General features: G+C 27.6%; 1 protein-coding gene across 1 annotated transcript; it reads left to right on the top strand.

The window, feature by feature from the left end:
- The first annotated feature begins 2,800 nt into the window (after positions 1-2,800).
- On the top strand, positions 2,801-15,363 carry LOC119666267. Its single transcript, XM_038075549.1, has 2 exons — positions 2,801-3,298; positions 15,238-15,363. Exons 1-2 carry the CDS (start codon positions 2,801-2,803, stop codon positions 15,361-15,363), a joined length of 624 nt encoding a protein of 207 aa, XP_037931477.1.
- The last annotated feature ends 489 nt before the right edge of the window (positions 15,364-15,852 follow it).

Below are 15,852 nucleotides of genomic sequence, written 5' to 3'. Positions count from 1 at the left end.
AGTTCTTCGTAAGATCTTTGGTCCTCTACAAGTTGTCGACGACTACCGCATACGAATGAACCACGAGCTGTACGAGCTATATCACGACATTGATTTAATTCAGCGAATTAATATCCAACAGCTTCGCTGGCTTGGTTATGTTATGTGATTAGAATGGACTAAGATGCTCCAGTGGAAAAGATGTTTAAAGCAGTAATTGACGGAAGAAGACGTAGAGGTAGACAATGATCAAGTTGAGGGAGCACTAACAGAACTTGATGTACGAGGCTGGAGAAGTCGCACACGCAGCACAGGCACCTGGGGAGACATGGGTCAGGCCGAAACTTGGTAACGGGTTGTTATGGCCAAAAAAGTAAATAAGTAAGTTTAGTTAATAAAATATCTAATAGCAATTATTCTAAAATTATTGATATTTCATTAAATTTCAAAGAACCAAAACAATCCAGCCAACTATATTTCTCTAAAAACCTTAAAGATTTTAAAACCTGTTAGAAAATAAAAATTTCCAAGACAAACTATCTTACAAACAATAAAGTTATAGTAAAAATAAGCTGCAATTCAAAACTGTTAGGTCGCTCAAAGGAAAAGGAAAATAAGTTATTTCATCCCATATCAAATTCAAAATACGGCCTCTGCAATTGATTATACAAGGCAGAGAGTAAGGATGAGTAGATATTGATTGGAAACAATTTTCAAGACTACGAAACATCCGACAATATACCGGAATACAAAATTTTTGCAAACTTATAGATGTGGTTAGAAACATATCAGCATTCTACACAGATCAGCAGAATATATTTCTAAAAAAAATTCTAAATATACAACGATTAGAAAACTTCGACGTCAACGTTTTACGGTGACAGACTTAAATCCTTAAAAATCCTTAAAATTTAGCTAAGCAGTAAAAATAATGCATGTCTTTTTATGTATTTTATACTACTCTTTAAAATCAAAATGTTATGAAATGAAATGAATATTATCCAATGCTCGAAAGATTTTTAGTGTGTAAGTCAGCTCATCTTTTCTTCATTGTTTATCAATTAAGTGCTCATTTTAGTTCCTTCAGATTTGATAATCACTCGCCAACACTCGATTTTAATCGGAAGTCTTCATATATTCGAAGTTTATTCATTCATAATTCATGCACACGTTCAAACGAGTATACAATGATTAGTTCACATAGAAGCAAAGACATAGGCACTTGACATGATTCGGTTTCCGGTGCGAATATATTCACGAATGCACTCACGAGTGCTTTTATTTATTTTATTAATATTCAATGAAATGCTTTTTAATGCATGTCAACAAATTAACAGACATATTTTTTCCCATACCAATGTTGTGCAATTCTGTCTGAATGTAAGTTCTCTATTTACGCTTGGTTCGAATTTTGTCATTATTTTTTAAGGGTTTAATTAGTGTAGATAAATATTATTTTTAATTTTTTTTTTCTGTTGTCATTATTTTTGTTGTATTCAAATTAATTATTTTATCAACCGATCGTCGGTTCTCGTATACACGATGTGAATGAACTGGCCGAGCGGCGGTTTCGAGCCGTAAAGGAGCTGTGCCGAATCGATTAGGTGTCTTCTTAACTGCTGTTGACTCGACGCTCGCACGGTCGCTCACAACCGATCGCGATTGGCACACTCGAGTAGATTTGCTTTTGTTTTGATTTTGTAAAACAAGCGAAAAGCGAATAAGCGAATAAGCGATTTTAACCTTTTCTTGTGTAGAAATTTTTAGTTTTGTTCAAACGAATTTTTAAATTCGTACCGAGCGTACATGGCGGAGTGAGATTCGCAGTGAATTTTTCTGATTAAGTTTCATAATTAAAATTAATTAAATTTTGTTGTTAAAAATGTAAATTTAATTTTGTTATTGTCTGAATTGTCTGTGCCTCATAAATTAAAATAATTAAAAATGACAGAAAATTAAGTAATTTCGTTTTATAATTGCCAGATTTTGTGAATTGGTGTGTATATACAATACTTAACGAAAAAGATCGAACCTCATGATTCTTAATATTATTTAAAAAATTATCGATAAATAAAACTTTCAATGAAAGTTTCTATCGATATTTAGGTCGGATTTATGACACTCTCGGGAACAATAAAAATAATGGTGAAGAAAATAATTCTAATGTGTGTGGCTAACCTATATATTAAAGTGCACCTGTGTGTTTAATAATTAGTAAAAATTTGATTAATTCTAGTAGCGATGCTTGTCTTGTAGACAAAAAAGTTCTCCTTCCTTAGAAAAGTTCGATTACAGCCTCAGGACCAAAAGTTGTTATTGACACCACATATTGTAAAGATCTAAAGTAAAGCTTTAGTATATTATACATACAATACTTACATATTTTAATAAAATTTACACTATATAAAGAATCGTAGTACTTACTTTACTTTCATATATTTTCGCTAGTTTTTTTTGGTTTTTGCCTGCACTCCGACAAGATTATAAAAGGCAGGAAATATAAAAAATAGACGGTATAGTCCTACATAATTTATGTGCTTTTGAAATTTTCAGTCCCTTAAAATTTGCATGATCAGATGAATGATCATTAGAAATGAAAACATATAGACTGAGATATATTTAAAAGACTATTATGATTTATTATTTTGTGCTTACACCGATATATCTTTAACTAAAATATATCTTATATATTAGTTCTAGATATTATGATAAGCGCATTACATATAAAAACTTTTAAAATTTGAATTAAACCAAAAAGGAAAATATAATATACGATTTTGTTTTATAATAAAACAGAAAAAAAATAAATAAATAAATTAATATGAGTAAAATTAATCAAGAGCAAAAAATTGAAAATGAACACCAAAGAGAACCACTTATTCAAAAGTCACTGGAAAACTTAGACTTTCCATATGCTGACGATGAAACCGCCGATAGTGTGTCTAAAACGTCAACACATAATGGACGTAAGGCCTCTTTAAGCGAAAGAAGAAATGTTGATCTTTCAATTTTGATAAACATAGATGAAGATGAGAAAAAAAATGGAAGTCGGGAAAGCATACACAATTCTGCAGAGAACATAAGATTACTGGACGGCGCACACGAGCAGGATTCAAGCATAAGTAGTTATTGCAGTGGTTGTATAACACCTGAAGTCATCATTAATACAAATAATATTGGAAGGAATCTACGCAGAAACTCAATTTCAATGCCATCGGGTATAAATGCGCTGGAAATCGAAGCAATACGTTTGAAATGTCAAATGCAAGAACAAGAACCATTAACGGAAGAAGAGAAAACCGATAGCCGTTCTGAAAGTGTAAGTACTGTAACTTAATTTATAAATACTAATGACTTAGATTAATGTCGAAATTAAATGTAAATATATTAACATATATAATACGAGTATTGCTTAGAATACATTGTTTTCTGAGCTACAAGTTAGAACAATATGAAGCAATTGTGAAAAAGTGATCTGATATATATCTGCATTTGTTCAACGTACTCAGGTAGAATAATTTATACTTGAAATTGATTTTAATCCGATTAAAATATATGTTAAAATTAAAACGAGTATTTCACATTTGGGACACAATGAAGAGAATGTGACTTAGTCAGTTGAACTTTCTCACAGCTCCACATTGTTAATGAGCTGGTGCTAATAGATTGAAGCTCAGTCTTTATTGAGCAGATGTTTTAATTATACAGGCTTTGCATAACAAAAAAGATAAATATTATAAATTAGCAGTTTATAAAAACATCAAATGATTTTACGTAAGCCAACTTGAACTCTAACCACTGTTTTCCCATTTCGTTGCTAAAAACAGGTGGCAGGTCTTTGGCTACTTTGTCGAGCATAATTCACACTTCTTCAAGTGACGATTCCAAATTTTTGTACAGAATTAATACATTCGAGAGGCTTCAGTTTTTTTTTTTTTTGGTAACAAAGTTTATCATGTGACTAACAAAAAATTAATAACAAATTATTTACACAAAAACTGTAATAAATTGAAAAAATCTCGCTTAATCCGCAATGAATTGTTTTATTAAATTTTTACTGCTTGAAATTTTTTTTTTATTATGCGGCAACTGTTCAGGGGCGTGCGTAATGCCTTGATGACTTGAATAAGGCCTTTCGCAGTTTCGTGCTTGAATTTATAATGAATGACTGGGAGGTAAAACAATAAAAATGTATTATTAATATTTCAATTTTATTGTTGTTATTATATAATGATATATTAATGATCCCACAAAACGGTATGTTATAATCTTTAGGTAATCTTTAATTTCTAAAAAATATTTATTGATTCTAGAAAAAAGTAGCAATTACATTAAATAATGCCAGCAGACGACTATGTTTGTCATAATCGTAAGTTCATTGTTAAAATATATTTAAAATGTAGCTAAATTATAATACCTGTATTATTAACAACTATATTGTACTATATACTACCACGTTGTAATGTATAACGCAACTATACCGAATGTATTGATATAAATAAAATATCTAATAGATATATTCCTTTTTATAAGTTTTTATGAAATCTAATTTTCAATAGTCATTCATAACTGCTTAAAACCCAAAACATCGTAATTATCTATGAAATTTAATGTTTGTTCAAGAACTGAGATATTTGTTGTCGTTAAACCAGAGGTAGACATTCTGACATATGACATAACCGAAACGTGATGTTAATGAGTCCATTCGGAATACATATATCTTATGAAGTATTTGTTTATAGACTGTCTATATACTCTGCCACAAATCCTTAATGTGGCACAGTGAATCTGAATCAAACTTTACACACCTTGAGTGAAGGGTAGTCATGTTATTTGTTGTAAGTAGTATCCCATGTATTTTTATATATTTATCCAAATATAATATAAATCCTGCCTCTAACTCCTAAAATTTTATGGCCGCAATCAACTAGAAACACCTCTCTCGAAGTAGTAGTTTTAATGTCGCAAAATTAAAGAAATTAAACGTGGTCATGATAATCTTTAATGGGTAATGTGCGGTACATGGGGTCTTCCAAAACTCTAACAAAATGCGTAAATTCTGGATAGCTACAATAGAACCTTGCGAGTATAAGACTTGTTTTTCTATTTTCCGTTGCATAAATGTAGAACTACATACAAATTTGTAAATTAATTACACAAACAAATATCTGCTTCTGATAACCAAGCAGAAATTATGCTACAAAATATATTTTACTATCATATATGATATGTATTATTAATAGCAAAAAAAAACCACTACTGTTTTTACACTAAAAATTCAAGTTTTCTATGTAAGTATATATAATAGAATAATTGTTTTAGATTTTTATTGAATAGTTTCGATCTCTAGTTTTTATTGTAACTTTTTATGAACTTATTTATTATGAATTAAAGATAATAATTATATGACCGTCAATTGCAGTTAAGCTTATTACAAAACAAGTGTTTGCCTAAAAGTATGCAACACAGAAACAGTTCGGATTTTTTCATAATTTTTTCAAAATGAAGATGATGATTAAACTTAATTACGTTGTTCTTTCTGTGATTTTTCATACATTATAAAAACATCATTATGGTAAATTGAAGATTGATTGCCATCAATTGTTTTCATTATTATCATAAAATATTTACGAGTAATTATTTATTTCATTATTAGCTTGGCGCTAACAACTTTGTCAATAATAATTATTTAGTATTTATCTATTTTTCTAAATCATAACAAGTATTGCCAATTAAAAAACAAGAGCTTTGAATTGCTTTTGAAGTTTCATTCAATGACTCTAAATTTTAATTAAGCAACAAAGAGTTTAATTTCAATTAATTATTTATGAATTTGTGAAACAACATATAGTAGTTTCTACTGACATAATTTTATTAATAAATAAAACAAATTTTATTTATTTATTTATTCCAATAGTAAAATTTAAAATAATGTTAGCCACTATTATTGGTTTTTTCCTTTATTTTTATTTTATTTATCATTTTCATATTAAATATGTATTTTTATGTGTACGTAAAATAAGTTCCAATTATTAAGTTTAATTAATTTTTGTGAATATTTTTAACTACGTATGGTATATACATGTTTTTGTTATCTTCTTATTTCTTTGAGGAGATGGTAATCATCACGTCTACTTTATTTAGCTGGTAACCCTGTCAGTACCTCTCGGTGCATACAGGGATAGATTCTCTCTGACTAACTATATTATCAGGGAAGGCGGGCGATCAGAATATAATATACTACTGTATAGAGTATTATATACTCTATAATATACCTTGTGATCAAAAAAGAACGAGAATTTTAATTTTTGAATTCTCGCGCTTGTCCTATCGGTAATTTTTTTTATTTTCACGCTGGCAACACTTTATACACATCCTGTCAAAGTTTAACGCATATCGTACGATTAGTTTTTTTTTGGCGTCTATACAAAGAAGTCGAAAAATTTTCGTGTGGCGATTTTTAGCTGAATTTCATTCAAAAAAAGCGTCGTTGTGATGTGGCCAAAGAGATGATTTCAAACGCAGATAGTGACCCCACATTCATCGAACACCAGTATCATAACTGGTGATGAGACATGGGTCTATGAATTTGACATGCCAATTTGACCACCAAGCAACAATCGACCGAATGGTGCTTCGAAGGTGAGCCGAAACCGAAAAGAGAACGCCAGAGTCGGTCCAAAATCAAGGTTATGCTGACTGTTTTCTTCGATATTCGTGGTGTGGTGCACCACATATTCCTTCTGGACGGTCAAATGGTCAAACGGTCAATAAGAAATATTATTTGGCCGTTATGCGTTGTTTGCGTGATGCCATTCGCAAAAAGAGGCATGGATTTTACATCACGATAACGCACCGGCTCACACAGCGTTGGTTGTGTCGCAGTTTTTGGCCAAAAACTCCACCAATATCATCAACCAAGCACCGTACTCTCCAGATATGGCCCCGTGTGCCTTTTTCCTCTTCCCCTGACTCAAATTGCCATTGCGAGGACCATAGACGCGTTTTGAGACCATAGAGGCCATAAAAGAGAATTCACTGCGTGAACTAAAGGCCATACCTTCGTTGGCCTATAAAACTTGTATGGAAAATTGGATCAAGCGTTGGCATGCATGTATTGTCGCAGGAGGAGCGTACTTTGAAGGCGATAATAAAGAAAATTATTATTAATTATTATTAAAATTTTGCGTTTTTTTTAAATTCTCGTTCTTTTTTGATCATAAGTATATATAACATTCAAAAATATGTTTTACAGTATATGTTCCACTTTAGCATAATCGTGGTGTTTGTATAGGTTAAGTGTGTAAATCTTTTTCTAAGTGTCCGTAGTTTCATATATCTTTTAACGGTTATTAGGTCTGGATGAACATTTAGCTGTGGTTTTTCATTTTTTTCAAAGAGTTTTAGCGCCTTTTTTTCTGTACATTTTTTATCTGCTGCAACTCTCAAGTCCATGAGAAAATCCGTATTTCTGATCTATCAGGAAACATTTACTGCTCTTCTTAAAGCTCCATTTTATTAGGTTTAAAGCTTGTTAATAATTGTTTTGTCTGATTTTCCATATGTTTTTGTTAAATATATTAATAATAATATTATTATTGCTTCACCATTTTTGCAATCACTAAATATATATTCTAAAGATATCATACTGAGTTCAAATAAAAATATATTACGCTATAATCGCACTTAAAATTTTAAAAATATAAATAGTCATGTGGCCGCTTCCACATCTATATTGTTAATAAATTATTAATTTCAGTTATTTCAAAAACTGAAATTCGCTTTTTTATTTTTTAACCTTTTTTAATTTCTACAATCGATTTTCTTTGAAAACTGATATCAATAAATCACAATGTCCCCATAAAGCAATAAAATACTCAATAAAATTTTTAAATCAATCGGCTGCCAATTTAAGACTTACGATCGCGATCAAATTTACGATTAAAATTCATTCATGTTTATTTTTGTGGAATAACTTTAAAAGCTTCTTATCAGCATATCAGCCACAGTAGAGTACTAACCTATTAGATACAATGAAAGCGTGTATATATATACATGGTATATGTGGTAATAATAAACAATGAGCGTAGATGATAATTGGTGTTTCAAGAGTTCACTTCAGATGATCAGATTTGAATTAAAATACTTAAGCACGCGCTTAAGAAATCGCATTAAGATTATATTGCCGATAATATTATCAAACTTACCCGATTCTTGAAGAAAATGGATTTTAAAAATTTTATTGTAGATATTAAGAACGAAAAGAGATTTACTTACTAGGCATTTCTGATATAATCGATCGGAATAGTTCGTTTATTTTTTTCTTTTTAAAAACCAAATTTTTTGAAAATATTTGTTTATTTGTTTAAAATTGTAAATATAAATTATTTAGTAAAAAAAATAATTATTTATTCAAAACATTATTTAATTTGTATGATCGGCATGAGTTGTCAGAAGCACGCAAAATTATTATTTAAATTTATTTTGATTACTCTAGGCTTGACGTGATTTTCTAAATTTTGCAAAAAAATTAAGTATTACAAAAATCACATAAAATTATATATATATGCATAAATTTATCTATATGTATGTATTGTACATGTGTATAAATGAAATGACTCAAACCATTTCTATAAGGTAACTACAGGAGAGAACATAAATGAACAAAAATCTGAGAATAATTAAAATAAGATTAAAAAAAGCGATGAATACAAAGTATAACTCAGTCATTAATAAAAACTAGCAAATTAAATAAAAAAAAACAAAACATACAAAAATATAATATCTATAATCAATAAATAAAATAAATACACTTTTAAATGATATGAAATTTATATCCAGCGTATTTAAGAATTGAAGCAAGGTATTTTTGAGATATTTCAGTTTGTATGATAAAAGATTTTTTCAGATGAGGTTTGACGCCCTAAGCCTGAAAATAGATCACTCTCTCCATATGACTTTTATTATTTCTTTGACCAAGGACATACATTCCACACCTACTACACATAACTTTTAAACATATTACCTTTATGAATGTGGTTATTAGTAACATATAGGTATAATATCTCTATTATCTATATCGTTTATTAGAGCACACTACGTCCTCGATAAATTATGCAATATTTATTTATTCTCTCTACATATGCACAACATTTATTCTGCTTTAAATATTTCTATTTGTTAATATTTTTGAATTTATAGACTCGTTAATTTCTCTTTATACCTTGATATAATATAATATAATCTAGATATATATTTCAGATCAATACATTGTCTCTATCAATATCTCGTAGACATTACGATATACAGTAAAAAATTAAAGTTTTTTATGTACTATCAATTTAGAATTATTGGAGCGAGGCACGTTTAAGGACTGAAACCTAATTTTCGACCATTTTTGTTTAGTAGCCAGAAAGACTTCTTTTAATGGCCAAGCAAAATAAGAAGCACATTTTTTAATGTAAATATGATTTGCTCATGAGTTCCTCAAGCAGAGCAAAATTAAGTATTTTGGAGACTGATTTATATGAAATGGATATGAAATATGTTATATCCGTTGAAGTGTACAGTTCTGTTATCAGCAAAACTATCAGCAAAATATCTACCCATATTAAGTTTCAAATGATTTTTCAAGATAGATACCTGAAAAACGTAGATATGCTAAAAACACAAAAAAATTTTCAATTTTGTTGAGATCAGGTTGTGTTGAAAAACGTATACCATATAGGGTGGACATATCAAAAGGCAATGGAATATGAGGCAATAAAGGAACGTTAAAACGAACGTCTACAAAATGGCCTACAAACAAAAACTATTGTGTATTTATTAATTGGTACCTAATAAATTTCAAAAAATATGAATAAAGGAAAGTTGGGTGTTATCTGGCTGTCTAGCAAAAAAAAATTTGAATGACTAATATTTATTTAAAGAGTAAACTACTATTCAAATAAAAAATATTTCAGTCTAGAGTAGTAAACGTATTGGGAAAAAATAATATGTTCTGCTTATTTTAGACAAATCGATTTTAATTGGAGATTCTCTGCAAAAATACTATGGCAAAAATCAAGGTGTTATATTCATTTTTAAAGCACATTATCTGCAAACAATCTTATGTATTCTTATACGATCAACGGATAATTAAATATGGCAAAAAGTGTCTAGAAGAAAACCTATAACATTAAAGATGACATAATAAAAATCAATTATTAATGCATCACCTCAATTATATGGTATGACCCTCAGCTACCTCAGCAGTTGTTGAAATGGCGACCAAAGTTAATTTCACTAGCTGTGCCATAGATGATGTCAATTAATTTTTAGCAAATGACAGAACACATGGCGACAGGAACTATTTCAATTATATGGTATGACCCTCAGCTACCTCAGCAGTTGTTGAAATGGCGACCAAAGTTAATTTCACTAGCTGTGCCATAGATGATGTCAATTAATTTTTAGCAAATGACAGAACACATGGCGACAGGAACTAGCTCACTAGCTGTGCCATAGATGGTGCCAATCAACTTTTAGCAAATGACAGAGAACATCTTTAGAAGGAAAACCTATCGCAGATAGATTAAATTGATGACTTCGCAGAAAAAGATCGAACCATATTAGGGGATGTAGTATTTAGGTAGCTCAGTCTCGCATAAAGTTACTAATAAAATTTTAAATAAGATATGTTGATTGGTTAATGTGGTTGATTTCAAGTTACATTTTATATATTATTTAAAATTTATATATTATAATGAAATAGAACTTGATGTTAAACAAAGGATTAAATTTGTAGTTATATATTGACAGTTATGATTAAAAATATATTTAATCTTTCATACTTATCCTTGAAAATCTTATAACAGGCCTAAGTAACATATTTTTTGACACTATTGATTTACACAATAGTTGCAGAATTTGTTCGAAATTTCGTATTTAGGACTGTGCCAACGAAGAAAATACTCAGTTAATCTTCAGTTCATTTTATCAAGGGTGGATATATCCCCTTATTCTCGTTGGCTATCAAACTGATAATTACTATATATTATATATAATAAGTTCTTACAACAAATCATAAGTAAAATTAATAATTAAATAAAATAATATGTTATTAATTCATTTCCTTGTAAATTATCAAGATTTCTTCTGTACACGATATATTTCGATAATATTAGACTTTTGATATAAATATAAAACAAAATTTCATGGATCCATAAACTACTATTTGTTTTTGGTTAGACGAGCAGTTATGTGCTCAAAAACAGGAGATAATAAATTATATATAACTACCTAATAATATTAATACTGCATAACTTCTTGACTACTCAGAAGCATAAAAGTCTACAGCGGCAAATGATATCAACTGATTTTGAAATCCCAGTCTCCATAGTATGGCAAAAGAATATCTTACTAAAAAGTAGGGTATTTCCTAACAAATTTTCCAAAACTCTTTTAATATGGAACTCCATTTATAAGGTATTATTTGTGGAAAATATATCGCGAAAAACCAAAAGCATTTAAACTTAGCGATATGCAATATCGATAAACTGATTATACAGTTAATATACAGTGAATATACACATGCAACCGACAATTGTTAAGTAATTTTTTTGTTTTCTGTTTTTGTAATACCCACAATTAATTTAGCAAAATGCTTGATTAAAAATTAGCACACGAACACTATAATTAAATATAAAAAGTTCACTTGGAGCAATTATTAATTAAAAGCACTGAGATGCCTATCTTTTAAAACACAATATATATAATATGTATATATATATGTACATATATATGGAAACTCATTTAAAAAAAAATAAATAGGAAAAAAATCACTTTGTTGGTAGCGCTGGAAACTTAGACGAAGATTACAGCGACTACTTCGAAGCGAGCCGATCTTCAGTTCATTGGCGGCCTTATTCGAGTTCTGTTGTTCAAATAATCTGAAATCGGTTTCAATAAAAAACTAATAGCAATATGGAAATATTAAATATATATAAAAATATATAATTAAAGTGAAAACATTGCGATGATTAGATTATATTATCAAAATAGAAAATAGAATAGAAATAAATTATTTGAAATGAGTGGTACGACTGAAAAAGGTCAGTTCGATGTCAATGTATCGGTCATTGAATCTGTTGGTGATGATTGCACAAGTTCCACCAACATAAGTAATAGCATTTCACATGATGGTCCTCAGGAGTTTGATTTCAGGTACAAACATTTAGTAGCGCCGTGTGAAAGCAGTGAAAGTGTGAACAGCATTTTGGACAAAGCCGATAAGGTGAAAGGTGATATTAATATAAATAATTAATACAATTAATAATAATGAAAATATTTTTTTTTAAATTAATCAAGACTTATAAAATTATATATAATTATATATTCGTGTTTTATATGAAAAGAGAGCAACCCTATTATAAATGCGAGTGATAGTATACATAAGAGTAGATAGAAAAATATTTTAGGGGTATTTCGACGTGAATAAAGTAAAAAAGTTGCATGTATGTATGTGGTTATAAATTTCCAATGTTATCGAGTTAACGAGATACTGGGACATCAAGTTTAATAATTTTTGGTATTTGGCAATACATCAAATTATTCTTCTTGTTGTAAAGTTACACAAAGTTAACAAAAACATAAAGATATGTTTGTAGAAAAAATAAATCAATAAAATAAGTTTTATTTATTTTTTAATTTACTTTTTTTTATTTTTTTTAAATTTATGTAAGACAAATCAATTAAAATTAAAATCAGCTGCTTTGACATTTGATTACTATAACGATTATCGAGTTACGTCTGAATATCTCTATCAATTTATATTTAATTTATGTGTATTTAATTTTATCCCTTCACCAATTTACCACTTAACCGGGGTCTAATAATTTTATTACTCGATATAATAACCGATAATGATAAAAATTAAAGAATAATAAATAAATAAATATAAAAAATAATACAAAAATAAATATAAATATAAATTAAATTTAAAATTAAATAAATAAAAATATCGGTCAATGCTTAATCTGGGTCTAATAAATTTATTACTCGTTATAATAACCGATAATGATAAAAATTAAAGAATAATAAATAAATAAATATAAAAAATAATACAAAAATAAATATAAATATAAATAAAATTTAAAATTAAATAAATAAAAATTTCGGTCAATACTTTTCTTGTAATTGTCTTATTTATGTTCAACAAAAATCGAAAAGATATATATACATTTAATATTATTGTTCAGTTTTACAAATTTATTGACAAAAAATTAAAAAAGTGCATCTAGAAGTTTAACATATCACTTATTTGTACACCGAATTGTACACTGGACCAAAAATATCTGAATAACCTTACTAGACATATATTTAGTATTTATTTTAGTATTTTATTTTTATTATTTATAATTATTTTGGTGTATATATTTATATACTATAAGCTGTAAGTTAAAAGTATTTGATCATTTTTACTGTATTTTAAAACTACTAAAAATTAATTACTTATATTGGAAAATTTCTAGCAATAAATTTTATTAGTTGTGTACGTCTCATTTCAATATTTTTTTATAACTTCATTATATCAAATATCAAATTATCTTATCACTGCACAATAACAGGGTGTTGAGAAGGTAATATAGAAAGCATGTAATAGATTTATGCTTCAAAATTTCCTGCAAATTTCCATTTTTCTTGATGTGGATTTATCACCAAGATCATATGATTTGTCCCCACTATACTTTTTTTAATTGCTTTTATAAAAGATCATATCAGATCAAAAACATCAGATCAAAACAATTTGAAAATGACTAACCGTCAAATTATGGGCGACATATTACTAGCTATAGGCTCAAAATAAATAGAAAATCACGTTCAAATGATTCAGTACTATGAGATGTCCCATGAAGAATATTATCTAATTTTTTTTTCATTCCTTTTAAGATCAATTTTTTTTTTACATTTACATATATGGCGATTATCTGTTTTACTTATTTTATGTTTTGTTTATATATGGTCTAATTTCTAAATTTAATTAAACACAATTATTTATATTAATATTTAATATTTTATTCTGACTTTAGTGGATGGTTAGCTTTGGGGAACTGGTTTTTTAAAGTTTAACTTAAACTCCGCCTTTTGCTTTAAAACAAAACAATTACAACTCAACGTTTAATTTTATTGGTTAATTTTTAGCGTTAATTATTTATTAAGTGGAAAACCGCAAATTTATTTATTGTAATTTTTATAGTTATGAAGCCGAGATATTATATATATTGTTTTATATTTTTATATGTGATTTAATAACACTGTGCAACAAGCGAGTTTTTTTAAATTTCACAATGAATTTACATTAATTTGGGTCTCTTCATTTAAATTTAGAACCTGATTTTCGCCTAGTCATCTGAGTATTTGACAATAAAGGGTCAAAGTTTTTTTATATTATGACTTACGAGATTTAAAAAAATTCATTAGATTATTCATAGGTTATTATCTTTGTCTTTATGAAGACACTAACTACGTCGTTAGTATCCTTAAAATAAACATTTTTATAAACTCTTTAAAACCTCATTAACTTTTACCCGTTATCGTTAGTAATCTAGACGTCTAAGAGAAAAATGAGTTGGAAATTTGAGCTTAGCTGCCCTGAATCATTGAAAAATTAAAAAAAAATTAACTTAGTCTTAATATAATCGATAATAAAACCCATTTTATAATAATAAATGTATTGAACCATTAAACAAAAATCCCACCTTGAATAAACACACCCAACTAAATGGGAAAATAATGGAAAAACTGTTTTCAAATAAAATTTTAAATAAAAATTTAAATCTTTAAATATTTTGCATATTAATGTTATTTTTTATTAATTGATTTATTCACATTAATTCTTTAATGGAATTACATACATTTTGAAACCATTCCCACTGTTACATAATATAGTTTTATATTTTTTATTATATTTTAAAATTAAATATAAATAGAAAAAGAATTTTTAAGTAGAAATTTATTAAACTAATTTTTAATTTTTTAAATTAAATTAAATTAATTTTTAATTTTTAATTTTTAAAAAATATAATTTACTGGATACGAAACCAATGAGTATTCATCATAGTATCATAGAGTATTCATCATTTTCAAAAACTCCCTTTTAATAAGTCTCTATATACATCGCAGTATAAAATATGTATGTCAATAAATATATATAAAATAAAGTTAAATTTTTTTATGCAATAATTCAATTATCCACTTTATATTATAATATATTTTTAGGCTCACGATGATGCCTCAGGATCAAACACACCGAGTATAGTCGAGAAAAAAGTTATCAAAATTCAGTGTGAAGATGATGACAGTGAAGATGAGTATGGAAATCCAAAAAAGCCAATTTATAGGTAATTTGAAAACTGTTCTATATTTCATTATTTATAATTCATATTAGATTTGAACCAATTTATTTATGTGTATACACACACATATATAACAAATATAAATCTGCACATACTTCACGAGTAAATATGTGATTAGAATGGGAATAATAGTTTATCATAAAATTATAAATATATACAATTAATTAATTAATTAATTATTAATTATTAATTATTAATTAAAAAAATTAAAATTATTAATTCATTATTAATTAATTATACAATATATACAATTATAAATGTTTGAGCTCTTAGTATATTAAAAGGATAATGGGGTATGTGGAGTGACTATTGTCACTCCTGTTGTCATACATTGTTGTATCTAACAGTTAAACATCAGTTATAATTCAATTTTTAATTAGTTAATCAGTTTATTATTCAACTTTGGTTATATGAAATAAGCAATGCATAAATTTAAAAAAATATATTGTTTTGACCACAAATAAACATACAATTATGA

This window comes from Teleopsis dalmanni, chromosome 1, assembly GCF_002237135.1.
Source record: "Teleopsis dalmanni isolate 2A chromosome 1, ASM223713v2, whole genome shotgun sequence".
Taxonomy (NCBI): domain Eukaryota; kingdom Metazoa; phylum Arthropoda; class Insecta; order Diptera; family Diopsidae; genus Teleopsis; species Teleopsis dalmanni.
The sequence above is the reverse complement of the archived record's forward strand: the minus strand, read 5'-3'. Positions and strand labels throughout refer to the sequence as shown.